The following is a 22,387-nucleotide window of genomic DNA, read 5'->3' as shown; positions in this document are numbered from 1 at the left end:
AGCGCGGGTGGAGAAATTAGGGTTTAACCCTGAAAACAAAAATGGAAAAAAATACCGCAAAGTACACTGAAATATGGCTTCATTTGGTTCAATGAATTTTAGAATAGTATTTTGAAAAAAAACGTAAAATTGAGTTATTTACTTATTTTAAGATTAAAATAATTATTTATTTAGTTGGATGAATAAATAATTATTTATTTAGTTGGATGAATAAAATAGAATAGGATTACGAGAATATTGAAACGAATGGATTTTTGGGTTTACTTTATTAGGCAAAGCGGAATAGTATTTTAAATTCATGAACCAAATGAAGCCTGATTCACTGAACTCTCAACCCTCAAGGCTTCATTCACCCACAGTGTTGTAAACTTATCAACTTTTTGATATTCATTCATGGAGCTCGGCGCCTCTTCTAGGGTTTTAAGCAGCAGCGACGTGACTTGTTTTAGCCCTGTATCCACAGCAATAACAAGAAGAAATAACCGAAACCCCATAAACACCACAAGCTTTAATCTTTACCAGTATCATCAACAACAATTCTCAAATGCTTCTATTCGAATTTCCAAAACATATTCACGCAGAGAATATACTCCCAATAAGGTTACTTTCTCTTTATTTTTTGTTTCAATTATGGTCTTACTTCGAGACTTTGTGAGTACAAGGGTTATTTAACGAAGTCTTCTACTTTGAGGAAGAACTTTGAGAAGTTTTCATAGTTTTGGATGTGGGTTTTGTAAATTTTCAATATATATATATATATTTTGCTGTGATTTTTTGTAAATTTTCAACTTCTTAATGGAGTTCTTTTGGAATTTGATGCTTTTAGGTGATCAAGATGAGTAGAGATGATTCTCGCGAGTTTGAGCTATCAAGTTTAACTGCTTTGTCGCCATTGGATGGCCGATATTGGGGTAAAGTTAAGGACTTGGCTCCTTACATGAGTGAATATGGGCTTATTTACTTTCGGGTTCTAGTTGAGGTACTTTCCTTTTTGTTTGAATTATTTGATTCGTTTGAACATGTTTCAGAAGACAAGCAGGCAATGCAATTCTATGTTCAGGAAAAATTATCAGTTCTACTTGAATAATAGCTGTTATTCTTGTTGTGTATGTATGAGAACTGTTTTTACTACCTGCATGTAATTATTCAACTTACAATTGTTTTTGTAAAGTTCAATTTGGTTAAAATATGGTCAGGACCTGAAACTGGTTGGAGTAATTTGGGGCAAAAAAAATAATCAATGTATCATGATATGAGAAATGATATAGGGCTTATTTGGAGCAAACCAATGATTATTAAGACTGCTCTGATAATTTGTTGTTTGTGCTGCCTAGTGGTAATATCTATAGTAACCACTACCATGATTCAGGTCTCATCTGATTGAAATCCATTCCCTTGCATCTTAATCCAATGATGCGTTTTTTCTTCTCGAAACTTTTTGTTTATTTTGAAGGGATTTTAAATTCATATGCTGCCTGCCAGATCAAATGGTTGCTGAAGCTTTCACAAATTCCTGAAGTTACCGAGGTTCCAAGCTTCAGTGAAGAAGCTCAGTCTTTTTTGCAAGGAGTAATTGATGGGTTTAGTATGGATGATGCCTTGGAAGTCAAAAACATTGAAAAAGTCACAAACCATGATGTGAAGGCAGTGGAATATTTTTTGAAGCAGAAATGTCAGTTCCAGCCTGAGATTGCTAAGGTTGAGGTTTTTCTCTTCAGTTTCTTTAGATACTGAAATAATCTTTTTTTCTTTTGTGTCCACTGCTTTAATTGTATTGAAATCTTAGGATCACCTTAATTTCTTTCCCTCTTTCTCTTATACTATAGGTTCTTGAGTTCTTTCATTTTGCTTGTACATCGGAGGACATCAACAATCTTGCCCATGCATTGATGCTGAAAGAATCAATAAACAAAGTCATGTTTCCAGTAATGGATAAATTGATAAAGTCGTTATGTAACATTGCGAAGGATAATGCACACGTCCCCATGCTTTCTCGTACGCATGGTCAGGTAATAGAGTTATTACTTGCTTGTAATTAGTCATTCAAGTGCAACATTGTAGCAAATCATAGAGGGCAATGATATTGAATCATGCTTTAATGTCTGAGAATTGTACTTGATAATTTTCATCTGTATATACACTCTGCTGTGGAAAAGTTGGTGGGTGTGTTTGAATAATTTATCTTCTAGAGTGTTTTTTTTTTTAAATATTTTTTTTAGAACATTTTACTTTGTCACAGTTGCTTTATAGTTTAGTTGCAGAAAAATTAACTTTTCATTGCTAAACTGCAGACAGCTTCTCCAACAACTTTGGGAAAGGAAATGTCAGTTTTTGCTGTTAGGTTAAGCAGAGAAAGGAAGGAAATTTCTCGAGTTGAGATTATGGGGAAGTTTGCCGGTGCAGTTGGAAATTACAATGCACATCTTTCTGCATATCCTGATGTTAACTGGCCTCAAATTGCTGAGGAGTTTGTGAATTCTCTTGGACTGACTTTTAATCCCTATGTTACCCAGGTATTTTTATTTTTGGCACTTCTTTTTTTTTTTCCTTCTAGAGCAATTTATTGCTTGCAAGATTAAAAGTCACTTGTTAAATATTTTCTGATTTGCAGATTGAGACTCATGACTACATGGCAGAACTATTTTATGCTTTTATCAGATTCAACAATATTTTGATTGATTTTGATAGAGATGTGTGGGGCTACATATCTTTGGCCTACTTTAAGCAGGTAAGCTTTGTGACTGAAGGGCTTGTTTAGGTGGATTTCTCCCCTTGTACAAGAAAAGTAAATCATTTTCTTCTGAAAATTTGGACAGATAACTAAGGCTGGTGAGATTGGGTCTTCAACAATGCCTCACAAAGTTAATCCTATAGATTTTGAAAATAGTGAAGGTAATCTTGGCAAGGCTAATGAAGATTTATCATTTTTAAGCATGAAGTTGCCTATATCGCGTTGGCAGGTAAGACCTGATCCATTTTTACTTCAATACAAATTTTCAGAGACTTCTGTCCATGCACTAGTTTGTGTTGTGGTTTTGAGGCCATTTAGATTTTATGTTGAAGTATAACATTCAGAGGTACATAATTGAATATGCCAAAACATTGCTTGCATAAACAAAGCCTTAGGGTTGAGTCTTAACTGGCTGTTTTTAAGTTATTCACTTTTTAGTTTATAAATAATTAATTAAGTGTCTTATGTTTGGCAATATGGATTCTCTGTATTTGCAGCGTGACTTGACTGATTCAACTGTTTTGAGGAATATGGGTGGAGGACTAGGACATTCCCTTCTTGCCTATAAAAGTGCATTACAGGGAATAGGAAAACTTAAGGTATGCAATATAATGCAAATGTTATTCTGATTGGTCAGTTGGCATAAGCATATTTTATTGGATTTACAGTACATGTCACCTTCCTACTACATGTGAAGCAATTGATCTTCCTAACATTTTTCTAACTTAAAAAGTATTTTTATTGGTTGAATATGAAGTTTAAATTGCTTTTACATTTCACATGAATTTTTAATGTTTTCTTTGTGTTCTCTCGTTGTATTTCTTTAACATCCTAGGTTAATGAAACTCGCTTGAGTGAAGACTTGAACCACGCATGGGAGGTGCTTGCTGAACCAATACAGACTGTATGTATCCTGTTCATCTTATTAATCTCTTGATTTCTCCAAGTCGTACATTGTGTTTGCTGTTGCAGATTAGGTCCTCAACCTTTGATGCTTTAGTTTTTTTGTATAGGATTCTAATGGTGTATACAGATATGCCACCAGATCTTGTATCTTGGTTCTTGCTTTATCATTCCTTTAGCCTTCCCTCTTTCCCTAAGAAAAAAGAATTGTATCTCTAGTACTGACCAACATCTAGCTGTTCAGTGTAGCATCTAATGTGTTTTAATTTGGCAGTTTTGAGTTATAATTTCCTGTGTGAGGCAGATGCCCTTTTGGGAACTGCCCATTTGAATTGGCGTATTTGATTCTTTTGCGCTGATTAGCTGATGATTTCTAGTCTCTTAGATATGTATATATATATATATATATATATATATATACTTCTTTTCAAATGGCCCCATAATTCTTACTCTTTGTGCTAATTTGTATGTAGGTTATGCGGAGATACGGTGTTCCAGAGCCTTACGAGAAGCTAAAAGAACTAACCAGGGGAAAGGCAGTTACTAGAGAAAGTATAAGAGAGTTTATCTTGGGTTTAGAATTGCCTGAAGAAGCAAAGGCTAATCTTCTCAATTTAACACCCCATACTTATGTTGGAGCAGCTGTTGATTTGGCCAGAAATGTGGATGCAGCTGTGAATTTGGTGAATGGGACCAAGGTTTTAGAGACTTGCTCTTGAAATAATCTCACAAGATATACAATTACTTGACTACAGTTGTTATTTTACCTGATCAGGTTTGGAGGTGATGTATTTAAATGTTCCTGCCATTGGGAAGAGAAAAAAAAAAAAAAAAAAAAACCCACATTTTGTAGCTTCTAAAGGAATGTGACTGTAATTGCCTAATTTGAATGATTATAATAATGCAAACAGAAAGTGAGAGTTGAAATTTTGAAAGCATTATTTATGTTTTTTATATTACCATTATGTGCTAATAGTTTATTGTCTTGTCATCCATTTCACTTCCTGCATGGATCCAGGGAAGATCAAACCACTACCATTTTTTATCAGCTCATGGTTTCTGGAATCAAATTTTTATTATGTTTTAAAATGATTTTGGAAAATGATAAGAGAGGTTTGTGATAATCTGGATACTTTTAACTTAAAAGTATATTACGGTGGAGAATAATGTTGAAGCCAAATGGGGTGTTTCTGAATTTAGAGCAAACATCAGAGGAGCTAACTGAAATTCACCCCTTCGATATTAACGAATATGTTCCAAATCCTTTTGATTAATTAATATTTTGGACTACAATCATTAATACGTAGCAGCAGTTCCACTCCCACATAGGCAATCGGCCAATCAAATCAAATAGTGCCCTTCTGGTAATTACAAATTTTAACAAATATATAATTTAAAAAAAAATTATTATGAGGCTTTAAAAAGAGAATGATTGGGCTTAAAGAAAAAGAACGCCACTAATAAAGATGAGACATGGCACATTCTGCTTCAAGACGAAAGTTGCCTTTGATTTCATTTAAAAGACTGATCAATCACCAACTGCCCCATGCAATGATGTCCTGTTTCTGATTGAGGCCGCTTCCTGTAGGAGAGAGACACAATGGACAGCTTCTCTTTTGACGTGGAGAATTCTAGTACATCTTTTTATCTTTTTGCCACGCTCTTCCAGATATTCTTAATGTGTTCATCTGTGTAGGTTTGCTTGTGCAGTTTTCAGTTTATGAAAGAAAGAGATCTAACCTTATAGATCACTTCAAAATTTTGTTGACCCAGTTCATATTCTTATGTTAATTTTATAAAACTGGTTGATTAAGGTTGGTTATAGTTATGAACTTTTTTCATGAAGGTGGAACTTCTTCCCTTTATTATAGGCAAAAAAAATTGAGATGATCTGGTGCTGGCTCTTAGCATGGTAGATTAAACTACTTGTAAGTTTTAATTTTATGTTAAGGATCTTTTAGATTGTAACTGTGATCTAATTTCTGTAGAAGTAAAGGAGTACTTATGAATGCTTGAACTTCTGTTGTTGCAGTTGTCTCTTCTATCACCTGGAAGGGATCTTTAGATTTTGATAGCTTGCTGAATTGAGCATGTAATTGCTGGTTAGATTGAAAGAATGTCAGTTTATGGCCGTGAAATTGAACGGGAATACTCCGTCCAGAGTCTCGAGAGTAGAGGAGGTTCCGGTATGCTATATGCCTATATCTATTTTTTTAACTTCAATTTTGCGGTATTTTATGTTATCTGACAAATACAATTACTGAGATATTCATTAATATAAGAAAGAGATCAAAAGTGCTTCATTTACTAGATCATGAGGAGTAATAACCAGTGTAAATAATTAAATTTCCAAAGCAATAACCATCTGAAATCATATTATTTTCAGGGTATTTAGGTAGTCTGGTTACGAAGATTTTTTTTTTTCCTTGGGTTCAAATTCTAAATTTAAATAATAGGCTATTGGATGATCTATATGTTTTGACACTTCTGTAACTTGTTGCTCCATGCCATCAGTGGAAATTTTTCGACTAATCTACAGTTATAAACTTATGATTGTATCATGTGTGAAGCTATAGTCTGTAAGCATTTTTTTTCCCTAATTTGATGGAATATTGATCTTCCTGTTTTTCCTTGACAACAGAGTTGGGAAGTCGATATGCAGTTGAGGCAGGATTCTACATGACATCTTTTGCTGCAACAATCTTCATTGGTGGTCTTGTAACTGTTGGGATTTTGTTGGTAACCTTGCTGATTGCATTAACAGTGATGTTGCAATCCTGTCAAACTAGCAGGGCTGGAATAGTTGAAATTGCTAAATCAAGTGATGATTACAGTTACTGCAAAATTTATGCTCTACATGCAGAGCTTAACAGCTTGGAAGTGGAAGGAGATTACTTCCCTTCAGTTTGCAGGGGTCTTGCTATTCGATATCTCAAAGAAGGACAATATGCTAGAGATCTAAATTTCACAATGTGGATGGTTGAAAGTTATTTCAGTACTCTTTCGCCATCAGACGATGGTTTAGATTTAGTTATGATAGACATAGATGACATCTTTGCTTCAAGTCCTCGATGCACCAAGCTGTTGATGGATAGGTAATTTTCTCATAACTTTCACATATTTGCTGCTTTGTGCATTTTCTATCCCATCTTAGTTAGATTGCCTTGACATGTGATCATCCCCAATATAAGTTGATTTTCTTGAATTTCTTGTCTGGTGAAGTTCATGAATTTCCTGGGGGACCAATTGATTCTCCAAATACAAATTTTTTAGAACTTGTTATCTTTTAGTAGAGGAAAAACTACTCAGGTAAAAACAGAATCTATTTTCTTTGGTGTACTCAAAATGAATGCTAGCAGCCTAGCGCCATTTTTGTTCCTTGTTTTATTCAATCTTCAAGAACATACACATCATTTGGTGAATGTTGGGGAAGCAAGAAATGATGTTGGCATGCTACTGTGCATCTTGTTAGTAAATTTTCTTGAAGCATATTTGCTTTCCTCACTATGCTGCTTGTTCCTTTGATTGTTATAAGTCACTTACAAGAAATAATTCTACTACGGCGCAGAATCGATCGATGTGGTAGTGTTGATGGTATTGAAGAGGCCAATCATCTTAAGCAAACCCTTACTCTGAAATTATTCTTGTCACTTCAAGCTAGCGGATGGCCTGTGATTCTGATATCCAGAAAACCTGAGGGACAACGTAATGCCACCACAGAGCTCCTCATTTCTGCAGGATACAGTGGTTGGTCTTCATTGATTATGAGGTAAGTATACATCATTCATTTTTTTTCTTCTTAAGAGCCATCTTTGATTACATTTTTCTCCATTTTGGGTGAAACCCTTATATGGATATCTGTATACAGTATGAACTTGCAAATTATGTTTTCGAATTTACCTATGGAGTTTGATTAAAATGTCAGCACCCCTGCAGGTTGGACGATGAAATGCAAATGGATAGCCACGAATACTTATCTAGACGAAGGGCAATACTGCAAAAAGATGGCTTCCGCATAACTGGTTTGATTAGCAGCCAGATGGATGCTTTAATGGGTCAAACTCTAGTACAGCGTGTTTTCAAGCTTCCAAATCCTCTATATTATGACTTTCAGGATCTCACTGAAAGAAAGAAAATAGCATAATAGATGATGTTCAAACGTGGCTTTCCCTTCCAATATCATTTCTTCTGTGTATCGATTATTCATTATCCGCAGATCTTCCATTGTAGTTTGTGAACTTTGCTCTGTCATCATTATATTTTGAATTCCCTAAGAATTCAATTGTATATATGCTAATATGAAGTTTCTTTCAGGAGATATGAGGATAAGCTATTTTATTTGAAATGTGGTTGGCTAACTGATTGCTATTTAGTTGGAAACTGAAAGCGAAAATAACTCCCCAAGACTTCTATAATTGATAGGATTAAGTAACAAATGAAAGAACAAAATTTTCTAATATTGTCAAAAATCAGGTTTTGAGCCACATCAACTTTACAAAAATTTTATTACCAAAAGATCCTCTTAATACAAAGGCGGACTAAATGACTGCAGACGCTGCAACCAAGCAATCCTCACACTAGGCTCCTTCAGTTCAAGAAAAATTTCTCTATACTCTTTCTTTAGGAATAAATCTAAAGCAAATAAGTAAAGATCACTACCTTGTTCTACCTCCTCCATTGCATCTAAATACTCAATGCATTGCCCAATACTATAATCATGTTTGCCTTGCGTAGGCTGAATGGTTATTAGATTCCTTTGAATTGTCACACTCCTTGATTCAATGTCATAAAGATGCCCAGTTTTCCTATCTAGTTTGGTTGTGCCTCCTTCATTTGCATCTGAAAGTGATGTAGTAGGACTGCCACTATGCTGCCTCCTATCCCACTTTCCTGTGCCTAGCTCATTTTTATGCAAAAGAGAAGAAGCACAACTGTCGTTGAGCCTCCTCCGCTGAATTGGAGGATCTGTTTCTCCAGTATTCATTGTTCCATCAAAGATAACTTCCAGTTTGTCAGTGTTCTGGAGCTCCTTATACCGAAATTGTGCAGCTTCTGGGTTTACCTGTACCAAAACTATCATGCTATCACTAAACTAGAGCGCTTGACAAGACGAGCATACTGAGATTTCAATTAAAAAAGAATCAACATTTTTTTGAGTCATTTGGCATACCTGTATATAGCTCTCCCAATCTTCTTCGCTAGCACCAAAGCATTTGGTATTTGGGTTCCATTTCATATGACTAGTGTCAACCAGCTTACACCAAATCTTCCATTGTTCCTTTGTGGAATCCCAATGATTCTTTAGTTGTATCCTATCATACCTCAAACCAGTCTTGTCTTGGAATGATTCAACAATATTCCTCCACCCCTCCTTACTAAAATGTGTACCAGGTCGATTTCCCTTTAATGTCTCCTCAAAACATAGATCAACAAAGATTTCATGCAAGCCCGGTATCCAAGTGGCTTTTGGCTTTGAAACTGATGTGCTTTGTTCGCTTGCAAGTTGCTCCCCATGTCTTGAGTAACACTCATCCAGCCCATCTGGCTTTCCTTTCCATGGCTCTTTTTTATGCAAAAGGTAAGTGGTTGAACAATTGTTCTGTCTCTTATGCTGAGTATCACCAGTATATATTGTACCATCAAAAATGATTTTCAATTTGTCAGCATGCTGAAGTTCCTTAAACCGAAATTGTGCAACTTCTGGGTTTGCCTGTGACAAAGGTACTATGCTGTTTACCAATCTGCAATTCATAAAAAACACTAACATTCCCCCCTCCCCACCAAAAAGGAAAAAAAAAAAAAAAGTTCCCAACATAGCAATAGTGACTTTGAAGCCAGGTAGTATACCTGTATATAATAGGTCCAGTCATCATCGCTTGCACCAAATGTATTTCTTTCTGGATTCCATTTCATAAAACCAGCATCAGTTAGCTTACACCAGACTTTCCATTGCTCCTTAGTGCTATCCCAATGATTCTTCATTTGTTTTTTATCATACCTCAAGCCAGTCTTTTTGTAAAATGATTCAACAATATTCCTCCAACCCTCCTTAGTAAAATGTGTACCAGGTTTGTTCCCATTTAATGTCTGTTCTAGACATGAATCAATAAAAATTTTGTGGAAAGCCGGTATCCAATTGGCTTTTGCCTTTGAAGTTGATGAGGCAGACATCCTTTATTCACTTGCAATTGTTCTGCTATTCACAGACCTATTGATGTATAAAAAGACCTGTTAATAAACAATTAAAGGCATACCGATTCACCTACATATGCACGTATTCCTCTCTCTCTCACACACACAGAGAACACGGAGTTGAATGTTAACCATCACCATTTCGACAAAATGGAAAAAAGAAAACCTCTGAAATGGTCTCCTACACAAATCATGGCTACTCAAAGTAAGAGAGACTGAACACAAAAAATATTATATGAATTTTAAACTAATTGAAAATCACATATTGTATTGTACGAGAAGATGTCTTTTATTCATAATTGATACTACTTTAAGATTGAACATTACTAAAAACATGTAGCTTATCACCAATATGACATTATGGGATCCCAAAAACTGTCTGTTACAATCAAATACTGAGAAATATCATAGCATTTCTCTATGATGGTCACCTCTAAATCGAGCAGAAAATCAACAACCACCAATGTTAAAGCAAAAAAAAATAAAAATAAAATATGACCTCTTCTTGAAATGAAATAAAATAAAACTTTATTGTAATTATAAATAACTATATAAAAGATGGGCATTCTAGCAAACAATCATGTATTTAAAACCTAAAACCCTGCGCATATTACAGCATAAAACCCAGCTTTACGCTTTGCCCTGTATCTGATTATAGTTAAACAAAGGGCGAAAATAATATTTTTGAATTTTATAGATATTAACCATGAATGATAAAAATTAAATAAAAAAAAATAACTGAATTGAGTCCGCCACAAGTTACAACAATCTGGGTTGTTTTGACTTGAGTTTTCCATTGACAAAGCAGAACATAAATATAACCCACAAAACTAAAATTCAATTTTCTTTTCTTGTCTAATAGCAAGAAAACAAACAGAAGGATATTAAAAAAATAAAAAAAGAAAAAAAAAATGAATCCTTCACGTCACTGCAATAAAATCGGTCAAACACAGACAACATGCACCAAAAAAGAAAATAAACAAATGAACATGGAGAAAGTGGAGTGATAAAATTGAAAAACAGATATTAATGCACCTGGAGCTGCATTTTGGATGAATAGAAGGCAGGCGAATTAGAGGAATTGGGAAAAACAGAAGGATTTCAGCATTAAATTAAAAAACTCGTCTTTTTCTTTCATTCTTTTTTCTGTTCTTACTTTCCATTTCTTGTTTCTTTTCAAAAGTGCACCACAGTATCTAACTAAACGGCCGAGCAGAGCGCCCCGCCAGGTGGTGGACGATCAAGGTTGGGCCTTTTGGGTTGTCCTTCAGGCCCAAAGCAATTTCACCACCCGTCTATTTTAAGGGTTCATTTTTGTTATATATATATATATATTAAAGGATGCTTTAAACAAGTTTTTTCAAATATACTTTATCTGATTTTGAGAAACGTTTTTGTGTATTTTAACATCTTTTATAAAAAAGATCGTTTATTATTATTACACGTGAAGTTATTAACATGTTAAATAAATAGCATTTTCCTCATGCAGTATGGTTCACTTTGTCCTTGCAAACATATTATTCTTTTTCTTATAATTCAATTACCCCAAAAATCAATAAAAGAATATAACTACGTATTTAAAAAACAAAAAAATAAAAATCCTACACCAAGTTAATAGTTTTGAAAATTATTTTTGTTCTTATGACATTACACAAATCCCTTGATTACCCTTTAGTTAATCTTTTTGTTGGGTGAACCGAGTAACGGAAATGATAAAGCCACCGAATATTATGCACTAATTTTATGTACCGAATGACGTGACAAAATCTTGATCATCTATTAATATTCAGTTAAAATTAATCAATGGTCAAGATTTTGTCACGTTATTCAGTGCATGAATTCGGTGCATTACTTCGGTGACTGTAGCATTATTCACCGAGTAATTGTTTCTCCCATGACTCTTTGTATAACCAATCACAATCCCAATAACTAAAAAGCATGTCATCTGGCTACAAAGGGAGAAGTGTTTAATCTTTTCTTACATAAAATAATCCTTTTATTATCTTAATGCATTGCTAATTATTTGGCTTGTGAAGTTTGAATTGTTAATATCCCGTAAGCTAATTTAATTTGATAGCTAATCACACGCTGGCCATAATGCAGAACCATAATTATAAAGAGGCTAACTCATAGGAGATTAAAGATTAATCTTAATTTTGCTATAGGCTAATAAATAATAAATAAATAAAAGTTAAAGTATAATACAATAATTCAGAAGGTAAATAAGAAATCTAAAAGAAAACTATCAACCTATCACAATCCTCAAGCAAAGGTTAGTACAATTCTTCTTTGATCTGATTCTATAACCGAAATAAAATTACCCATGCCCTTGTCAAAATTGAACTCATGCTCCTTATTTTTTAAAACTTTATAGGCAACACTACAATTACAATCAAATCTTACAATTTTTCTCTCACAATCTTGACGTGATAGCTCACAATTGGTCAACTCAAAAATAGGTACCGCATGCTCATTTGCGAGTTGACCAATTATAAATTGTCACATTGGAGTTGGGTTGTTAGCCAATCTTTATTGAAACTTTATTCGAAGTAAAATCACTCTTAACAAAATTAAACTCATAGTCCTGGTTTTCTAAATATTTAATTGAAATCAAATTACTTTTATCAAAATTTAACTCAATACTAGTTAGGGCAATATGATCAGCTGCAGTGACGAACAAAAACACCAAAATTAATTCGCAATGCCAACATCTAATGATGGATGATGTGAATAGAAAAAAGCTAGAATTTATAACATAGCAGAAGATTGCCATATAACCCTATTCAGAGGAGGATTATAAAGAGGACCTAGAATAGAAATAGAATGAATGGTTAAAATAATTAATAATCAATATAAAATTATAGTGCTAATTTGTAATTGGGGTTTCATTCTTGCGAACGTACTCCCTAGGCGGGATACTTAATGCGTTAGTTATAGTGTTGCATGGGTTGATACACACAGCGCCTAGTATCCATCGTTTACGACTAGGACTATTGGGGTATCTAATCCCATTCACTCCCCTAGCTTTCATCTCTCAATGTCAATGTCAGCCCAATAGAGTGCTTTTGCCGTTTGTGTTCTGATCTCTATGCATTTCACTGTTCCATCAGAAATTCCTTCTACCCCTATTGTACTCTAGCTTGGTAGTTTCCACCACCTATCAAGGGTTGAGCCCAAGGATTTGACGGAGGACTTAAAAAACAACCTATAGATGCTTTACGCCCAATCATTCTAGATAATGCTTGCATCCTTTGTATTACCGCGGCTACTGGCACAAAGTCAATTGATGTTTATTCCCCAGATACCGTCATTGCTTCTTGTTTAGGAAAAGAAGTTCTTAATTAACTTGGAATCACCCTCAACAGTAAAATTCTCTAATTCTCCCTATAAATTAAATTTCAGATATATTATATTTGAGTTGAAGGTTAATTTAAATTAATTACAAGAATAAATAATATTAAATACTACCTCTTGCAATTGCAAACTTTTGCGAGTAGAAACGAGGTCTGATGGGTATATGTATAAATATCCGAATTCCATAATTTAATATAGTTTTTCCAATGCGACATGAAAAGCAAACTGGAAGAGTTAAACCAAAATAATTAGAAATATAATATAAGATTAAGATTGTGAGTTTAATTGATTAAGTAAATATTAATAGTGGTTAATTAGAATAATTAAATATCTTCTCATACATCTGTGTCTTGTCCAAAATAGAGATATCAAAGTTTATCGGCTTCGTTTGTTTCAATTTTCAGAATACTACTTTTAGTATTCCCCAAAAAATTAAACAGTAAAATACCCAAAAACTATGGGCTCCGTTTGGTTCAAAATTTGGGGGTTTTGGGAAAAGTTTTTTGAAAAAAGTTAAAAAAAAGTTGAATTGGGCGAGTATTACGATGTAGGATTTATAAATTATAAAATACCCTATATATTTATTTTTTTACAAAATACCCCCTATAATAAAACATTAAAAGTTAACAAAAATACCCCTAACCCACCCTCAAACACCCCCAGTCGGCCACCACCACCGGAGGTGGCCGAAGTCACCTTATGGGCGCATGATCGGCTGGATCTTGCCGGTCATGCGCCGATATGGCCTTTTCCAGCCAGATCCACAGTGGATCTCTGGCCATCAACCGCCAGATCTGGCCGTATTTGCTCTCAACGATGGCCAACAAACGATCGTCGTTGATGGTCAACGACGACCGTTTGTTGGCCGTCATGACCGACTGTTACGGCCAAAGATCTTGCCATCAACGGCCAGATCTTTGGCCTTAGATTTGGCCTTTTCCGGCCAGATCCACCGTGGATCTAGCCGGAAAAGGCTAGATCGGCGCACTACTGGCCAGATTCAGCCGGTAGTGCGCCATCCTACCAGATTCTGGTCATTTTCTGGTGGTGGTGGTTGGAATCTGGTAAATGTGGATTATTGGGGTGTTTTTGTAATTTTAAAAAAAATATTTAGGGGTATTTAATTAAACTATCAAATTTAAGGGGTTTAAAAAAAGTTGAATAATATTGTGAGTAGTATTTCCAAAAATCTGAGTTTTTGGGTATTTTACTGTTTAACTTTTTTGGGAATACTATTTTCAATATTATTCAACTTTTTTTAAACCCTCTAAATTTATTAATTTAATTAAATACCTCTAAATATTTTTTTAAAAATTACAAAAACACCCCAGCAATCCACATTTACCAGATTTCGGCCACCACCGTCAGAAAATGACCGGAATCTACTATGATGGCACACTACCGGCTGAATCTGGCCGGTAGTGCACCGATCTAACCTTTTCCAGCCAGATCCACGGTGGATCTGGCAGGAAAAGGCCAGATCTAAAGCCAAAGATCTGGCCATTGATAGTCGGTAACGACGGCCAACAAACGGTCGTCGTTGACCATCAACGATGACCGTTTGTTGGCCGTTGTTGACCAGCAAATACGGCCATATCTGGTCGTTGATGGCCAGATCTGGCTATAGATCTGGCCTTTACCGACCAGATCCACCATGAATTTGACCAGAAAAGACCATATCGGGGCACGACCGGCAAGATCCAGCCGGTCATGCATCGATACGGTGACTTCGGCCACCCACCGGCGGTGGTGGCCGGCTGTCCGTATTTGAGGGTGGGTTGAGGGTGTTTTTGTTAACTTTTAATATTTTATTATAGGGGTGTTTTTATAAATAAATAAACATAGGAGATATTTTATTAATTTATAAATCATATATCGTAATACCCGCCCAATTCAACTTTTTTTTACCTTTTTTCAAAAAACTTTTCCCAAAAACCTACAATTTTGAACCAAACGGAGCCATCGTATTTATTTTAAGGATCGCTTAAAATTAAATTCATCTGTTCTGTCAGGGGGTTTTCGATAGTTTTGTGAGGAGGTGTTTATATTTTTAAAAAACATTTTGATATTTATTAAAAGAGGTTTTTTCATAATCATATGGGGGATTTTATACTTTCTTAATGAAATGGATGAGTTTAATTCTAATGCTCTCACAAGATGAAAATGAAATAAAACCTTTGTTTTAACCTAAAAAACCTTAAACATAATTTTATTTTCTCTTCTCATAAGCTTAGATCCTTTACAAGTCTCTCGCAAATGCATAATTTTTACCTAAATTTTCTTTTACAAAATCATCACCATAGATCTCTCTAGAACTATATGTTGAATTTTTGACTCATTTTATTGTTATTTTTTTCAAAGAAAAAAGAGTTTTGGCAAAAATCTTATTTTCATTAAGAAGAAATTCTTAGTTATTAAGTAGTATAAAGTTTGTTTATTTTCAAGTTTTGTATTATGGGAAGTGAAGTTTTTTCAAGAAGATATTCAAGTTTTTAATTATACAATGGGGTTTATTTAATGCTATGAATTGGGAGCTGTAATTATTATTATTATTATTATTATTTGATTGGCAAAGGGAAATTTGAATTGGGAAGATATTTGAAGGCACCATTGTATTGAGTCAAGGCATTGCATAACCAACAAAATAATCTATTATTCACCTACAAAGTTTGTCATATTTGTTTTAAGGATCGCTTACAATAAACTCATTTTATCACCTTTTTTTTTTTAATAAATAAAACCATTAAATTATGAGGTGCACATCTTGTGCTGTTTTGCATATGTTGTGCACATTTTATTTTATTATAAAAAATAAATTATTTAATATAAAACATATTTAAACATAAAATTTCATATAATGGTTTGTTTGACCCATTTGAAATATATAATGCAAAGTACTTCCACCGTGAGTCATCCCGAATAAATGAGATATTATGAATTAATGGTTTAATTCTTTATAGCTCACAAATTTATAAACTTGTTAAATTCAAATACTAACTCTAATTAATTTCAAAAGCCTACAAATATACTTATTCTCACATTAGAAGAGTTTGGCGATCTATATAAATGATAGCCAACAACAAAATCTTTTAAATCAAATTGTGAGATCTGCACAAATAAAGATTATAAGCTGACTAGATAAGTTATCTATCATAATCCAATTTACAACTAATCAATATAAACACCATAAACACAAGATTCACCTCAACGGAAGACCTAACATAATAATTCAATACACAATCATATCCCTTACAAATTTGAATCCAAGAGTATCATTTAAAAAAATCTGAGACAAAACTCAATCAATGACCTTCACTAAATACCACACTAAACTAATTGGTTAAAGAAAAAAGAAGTAAGAATATAAAGTGATGGGGAAACTTCACTAGGCATTGAAATTCACCCCGCAATCAAATTAATTCATTTCTTCCTAAACAAAACATTGTGACGTTGACAAAAAACCTAAATCATAAAGTCACAAACACAAACATCGAATCAATAAGAACATAAAACAAAATAACTAATTTCAACATATTAACACCCACATAAACAAAAATTAAATTACATCACTAAATTATGCACACTCATACCGTAAAGGCAACACAAAGTTATTATTCGAATTTGGAATAGTCAACCCAACATATTTTGTACCCACATCCGAACCAAGCAATTGATCTCGTATCTTGCTGAAAAGTTATAGTATAATTTGAAGAAATTTGAATTGGGCGATAATTATCTAATGTTAGGGAAAAATTTGAAGGCACCACTATATTGAGTCAAGGCACTGCATAACCATCAAAATAATATATTATTCACTATAAAGTTTCATATTTGTTTTAATGATCGTTTAGAATTAAACTCATTTTATCACATTTTTTTTATAAATAAAACCCATAAATTATGGTGTGCACATCTTGTACATATGGTGTGCACATTTTGTTATTATAAAAAAAAAAAAAAAAATTTAATATAAAACATATTCAAACATAAAACTTTATAATGCTTTGCTTGACCCATTTGAAATCTACAATGTCAAAAATTATGTCTTTCATATTATTCCTCATATGTTTTTCCGTAGGTTATATAAATTTCAAAGAATAAAATCTAAACAAATCTTTGCTATACAAATCCGTCTCCTAGACTCACGCTAACCACCCTTATTTACGGGATGTTACATATTTCAAATGCCTAAAATTTCTCTTGATTGTTTACAATAACAGCTCACGCCAACACTCCCCCTCAAGTTGATGTATAAAAATTAAATTACACCACTAAATTATGCATACACATACCGTAAAGGCGATGCAAAGTTATTATTCGAATTTGGAACAGTCAACCCAACATATTTTGTACCCACATCTGAACCAAGCAATCGATCTCATATTTTGCTAAAAAGTTAGAGTATAATTTGAAGAAATTTGAATTGGGCGATATTTATCTAATGTTAGGAAAAAATTTGAAGGCACCACTGTATTGAGTTAAGGCACTGCATAACCATCAAAATAATATATTATTCACTTCAAAGTTTGTCATATTTGTTTTAAGGATTGTTTAGAATTCAACTCATTTTATCACATCTTTTTTATTAATAAAACCACTAAATTATGGTGTGCATATCTTGTGCATATGTTGTGCACTGATAAGAGTGTAATTGATATATTTTTATTCCTTCCATATTATGTTTTTTGTTATGTTTTATGCCTATTTGATTTTATTAGAGTTTATTTTGTTAGTTTGGCATATTTGGATAGACTTTAGGAATTAATTGATAAAAGATTAGGAAATTCCAGATTTTCCAGATTTTTCGTTATTCTGACCAGTGCTGTGTTTTTCAGGTTTTTCATGGAGCTAGATTCCTCAATTGCAAAAGTGGTCTTCAGAGAAATTAAAGTAGACAAATNGCTCAGACTACATATGAGTATTATACATGCAAACCAATTTGAGATACGAGCTAGCCGGAGGCAACAGTGGGGAATTTTCATAATAGGTGAAAGCCTGACGGAGCAATGCCATATGAAGGTAGAAGGTCCACGGGTCGTAAACTTCTTTTCCCAAAGAAGAAGTGTGGGGAATAAGCATCCGCTAACAACTCGGTCATACAGAAGATGCATTCGTTATCCACGATGATTGGGCGTAAGACGTTTGTATTTTATCCTTAGATGTGAATTACCTATCCCATACAAGTGAAAGGTTATTATAGTCTTTATCATGGTCAAACCCGGTCAGACATCCATTTTTATGAAGAAAACTAGCTGCAAAAGGATGTAAAGTGTAGTTTCTACTGATGTAAATGTTGAACGTACTTTATCAGTGAAATTCTTAATACTATAAAAGAACAAGTTATCTCATCTTCATTACATTATATCAGCCAACTGCCTGCTATTCTTTTTTTCTCAAAATTTTGGCTAGTGCAATATCAAGATTAAACATTACTATAAAAATCTCGATAAAGTGTTATTTGCAGAAAGAAGAAAACTGATCCTCCATCACCCACTGTGTCTAAAGCTGCTACGTCTTCAAATTCATCAAGGAGACTAGCAGCGACAATGAAATTGTAATCAAAATAAATTCTTATGACTAACCAGCACCTTTTATTCCAATTGTTTATGTGTCCGACTGTTGTTGTTTGTCTAGACTACTATAACCATTTTTCTTTTTTTGTAAAATGTGTAAATGTTGTTCTTTTACTCTTTTTTCTTTTTGTTTTTAAAAAACAAAAGAGAAACGTGTAAAGCTCTTCGTTCATATCAATCAACATGTATATAATCATAACATATAAATTCATATACATGTTTATATAAAGATCTAGCGAAAATAAATTTACACTAACCTCTTGCCATAGCAATTTTGTTGTGGATCACTTGTTAGTCTTCACGTTACTGTCTTCTTAAAGTCTACAGATTCTTCCAATTCAATAGCAATTTTTAGTACGATATTTTTTGGAATGTGAGATAATCAATTGCTTGAATGTGGGCTGTGACGCTCCCTTTTAAAATACAGTAGTCTTTCCATCAAAGACAACTACTAGAGATAACTGTTTAGTAACCGCTCAACAGTTTATAAAATCACGGTTTAATTAAAAATGCAAGACCAAATTAGTAAATTTAGTAAATGATGAATTTTAATTAAATTAAAATTTATACATTCTCTCATTTTGTCCAAACTTTTATTACACAATCCACAACATCGTTGTTTTATATCCTTTGTGCTTAATCATAAAAATAGAATTGAATTAATCATAGTGTTAAGTCCCTTTTAAATAAGTATTATCTTTCATGTATTACTATGCAATTTTTCTCTTTCTAAATAAACTCAAAAATGTGGAAAATTACTTTATGAACAAACCTCAAATGTCTATTCCAAGTCCTTCAAAATGTTTGTTATTCTCTAACCAAAATGTATACAACCTAAAAAGAGAAGACAAACTAAATTACAAAATTTCAAAGAATGAAAGTATTACCTCTCAAAGTGATAAATCGAGACATAGTCCCATTTGAACTACATGATCCTTGAACGTCTTTGGTGGCATGCCTTTTGCCAGAGGATCGATCTACAATCATCTACTTGGTATGTATGTGTTCCATAAGCACTTCATTGGCTTTACTGTGCTTTCTTATTGCTAAGTATTTAATGTTGATGTGTTTACTTTGACTTCCACTCTTATGATCTTAACACAGAACACAACAGCCGTATTGTCACAATATAACCTTATTGGCCTAAAGATAGACTCATAACTCCAAGCCCAGAAATGAAACTTCTCAACCAAATACCCTGTGTAGTAGCCTCAAAATAATAAACAAACTCAGCTTCCAAGGTAGAAGTGGCAATCAAGGATTTTTTGGCACTTCTCCAAGATATAGCACCTCCGGCAAGCATAAAAACATATCCGGATGTTGATTTATGAGAATCAACATAACTAGCAAAGTCCGAATCTAAATATCCAACGACCTCTAAAATTTCGGATCATCTATATGTAAGCATGAAATCTTTAGTCCCTTGAAGGTACCTCATGACCTTCTTTGCAGCTCACCAATGATCTAAGCCTAGATTGCTTTGATATCTTCCTAACATTCCAACTGCAAAAGCAATGTCAGGTCTAGTACAGACCTGAGCATACATAAGGCTTCTAATAGTTGAAGCAGGAATGTTTTTCATTTGTTCATTTTCAATCTCAAGCGTAGGAAATTGGTTTAGATTGAACCTGCCACCTTTAACAATGGGTGCAACACTAGGTGAACAATCTTTCATCCTAAATCTCTTAAGAATTTTATTAATATAGGCTTCCTAAGATAGTCCCAAAACATGTTGAGACTTATTCTTATGAATCTTAATGCAAATGACATAAGATGCCTCACCCATATCTTTCATACTAAAATGTTGACAGAAAAATTGTTTCACCTCATGCAGTAAACCCAAATCATTGGGTGCAAGCAGAATATCATCTAAATATAACACAAGAAAGATGATTTTTCTCCCATTGACCTTGTGATATATACATTGATCTATAACATTCTTTACAAACCAAATGAAGAAATAACAGTATGAAATCTTAAATACCACTATCGGGAGGCTTGTTTAAGTCCATAAATGAATTTCTGAAGCTTGCAAACCAAATGCTCAACACACTTGAAATGAACCTATCAGATTGTTTCATATAAGCCTCTTCCTCCAAATCTTCATTGAGGAAAGTTGTTTTCACATCCATTTGATTTACATCTAAATCAAAATGGGAACTAGTGTCATGATAATGCGGAAGGAATCCTTTTTAGAAAATGGAGAAATTGTCTCTTTGTAATCAATTCTTTCCCTTTGCGTAAACCATTTGGCAACAAGTCTAGCCTTGTATCTCCCAATGTTGCCTAATGAATCTCTCTTAGTTTTAAATACCCAATTACAACTAATAGGTTTCTTTCCAATAGGCAACTCAACAAGGTCCCAAACTCTATTAACTGACATAGAATTCATCTCATCAACCATAGCATTATACCACATCTTAGACTTACGACTTTCCATAGCTTGTGAAAACGTGTCTGGGTCATCTTTAACATTTATGTCGCAATTAGACTCTTATAGATACAATACATAATAAGTAGGAATTGTTGATTTCTTTATTCTAGTAGATCTCCTTAATATTATATCAACAGTCTCTTGTTGAGATAGTTGCACTAGTTTTTCCTCCTGTGATGAAGGTTGTTCAAAATGACTTTCTAAAACAGTTTCAACAGAATGTGGATGTTAAATGATTGATTCATCATCATTCATCATGCTTGGATGAACAACCAATATTTTACTTGATGTAGGACCATTATTTGTAACACCATTTTTCTCTCAGACTTATTTCTTAGAGATTAAGTCTTTGGGTTGATCACTCCCACTGACAACATCATTCTTAAGAAATTTGACATTTCTTGAATTAACAATTCTACTAGAATGGTTTAGACAATAAAACCTATATCCCTTAGATTTCTCAACATATCTAATAAAATATACACTAATAGTCTTGGGGTCTAACTTCCTTTCTTGAGGATTATAAACTCTAACTTCAGCTGGACAACCCCAAATACATAAATGACTTAAACTTGGTTTCCAACCTTTCCACAACTCGAAAGGCGTTTTGGGAATTGCCTTAGCTGGAATTCGATCTAAAATATACGATGTTGTTTTAAGAGTTTCAATCCACAAGGAATGAGGAAGTTTAAAGTTACTCAGTATACTTCTTACCATATCCATTAATATTCTATTTCCATGTTCTGCTACATCGTTCCGAGACGATGTGCCAGACAAAGCGTATTAAGCCACAATACCTTAAAGAAATTTAGCAAATAGACCAAGTGCTTATCTTATACCAGTGTATCTACCATAGTATTCACCACCTCTATCAAATCTCACAATTTTAATTTGTTTTCCACATTTTTCTCTACTCCTGCTTTAAATACTTTGAAAGCATCCAACCTTTCATCCTTATGATGAAGCAAGTAGAGATACATATCATGAGTGATTATCAATAAAAGTGATGAAATATTTCTTACCATTAGAGCTCATGTTAGGGCAACAAATGTCAATGATTATGATTTCTAAAAGTTCAGTACTCTTCCTAGCACCTTTCTTAGATTTGTTAGCCTATTTTCTTTTAATGCAGTCTATACAAGTACCAAAGCCAGTAAAGTCAAGAGTTTCAAGAACTCCAGCATTTACCAACATTTTTAT

General features: G+C 33.6%; 3 protein-coding genes across 7 annotated transcripts; 2 read left to right on the top strand and 1 right to left on the bottom strand.

Moving 5' to 3' along the window:
• Window positions 1-225: 225 nt before the first annotated feature.
• On the top strand, window positions 226-4,573 carry LOC116117151 (adenylosuccinate lyase-like). The gene is made up of 10 exons (XM_031403170.1): window positions 226-600; window positions 827-979; window positions 1,483-1,698; window positions 1,827-2,009; window positions 2,292-2,513; window positions 2,612-2,728; window positions 2,817-2,960; window positions 3,229-3,330; window positions 3,567-3,635; window positions 4,108-4,573. The coding sequence occupies exons 1-10, from the start codon at window positions 394-396 to the stop codon at window positions 4,351-4,353; spliced, it is 1,659 nt and encodes a 552-aa protein (XP_031259030.1). The 5' UTR covers window positions 226-393; the 3' UTR covers window positions 4,354-4,573.
• Window positions 4,574-5,100: 527 nt separating this feature from the next.
• Window positions 5,101-7,952, top strand: LOC116117154 (uncharacterized protein At2g39920). Of its 4 annotated transcripts, none has more exons than XM_031403178.1 (6): window positions 5,101-5,268; window positions 5,506-5,562; window positions 5,667-5,820; window positions 6,276-6,729; window positions 7,203-7,403; window positions 7,571-7,952. In XM_031403178.1, the coding sequence occupies exons 3-6, from the start codon at window positions 5,751-5,753 to the stop codon at window positions 7,776-7,778; spliced, it is 933 nt and encodes a 310-aa protein (XP_031259038.1). In that variant the 5' UTR covers window positions 5,101-5,268; window positions 5,506-5,562; window positions 5,667-5,750; the 3' UTR covers window positions 7,779-7,952. The 4 variants fall into 4 exon arrangements, with proteins under 4 accessions (XP_031259038.1, XP_031259036.1, XP_031259037.1 ...); XM_031403176.1 differs by having other exon boundaries at window positions 5,481-5,562; XM_031403177.1 differs by having other exon boundaries at window positions 5,101-5,326.
• Window positions 7,953-8,022: 70 nt separating this feature from the next.
• On the bottom strand, window positions 8,023-10,989 carry LOC116117152 (L10-interacting MYB domain-containing protein). 2 transcript variants are annotated; one of them, XM_031403172.1, is made up of 4 exons: window positions 10,862-10,989; window positions 9,482-9,842; window positions 8,805-9,344; window positions 8,023-8,696 (listed from the first exon to the last, which is right to left on the bottom strand). In XM_031403172.1, the coding sequence occupies exons 2-4, from the start codon at window positions 9,803-9,805 to the stop codon at window positions 8,157-8,159; spliced, it is 1,404 nt and encodes a 467-aa protein (XP_031259032.1). In that variant the 5' UTR covers window positions 9,806-9,842; window positions 10,862-10,989; the 3' UTR covers window positions 8,023-8,156. The 2 variants fall into 2 exon arrangements, with proteins under 2 accessions (XP_031259032.1, XP_031259033.1); XM_031403173.1 differs by lacking the exon at window positions 10,862-10,989 and having other exon boundaries at window positions 8,805-9,375; window positions 9,482-9,636.
• Window positions 10,990-22,387: the final 11,398 nt, after the last annotated feature.

Source organism: Pistacia vera, unplaced genomic scaffold (genome assembly GCF_008641045.1).
Source record: "Pistacia vera cultivar Batoury unplaced genomic scaffold, PisVer_v2 Contig80, whole genome shotgun sequence".
NCBI lineage: Eukaryota > Viridiplantae > Streptophyta > Magnoliopsida > Sapindales > Anacardiaceae > Pistacia > Pistacia vera.
Note: the sequence above shows the minus strand (reverse complement) of the source record. Positions and strands in the feature narration are given on the sequence as shown.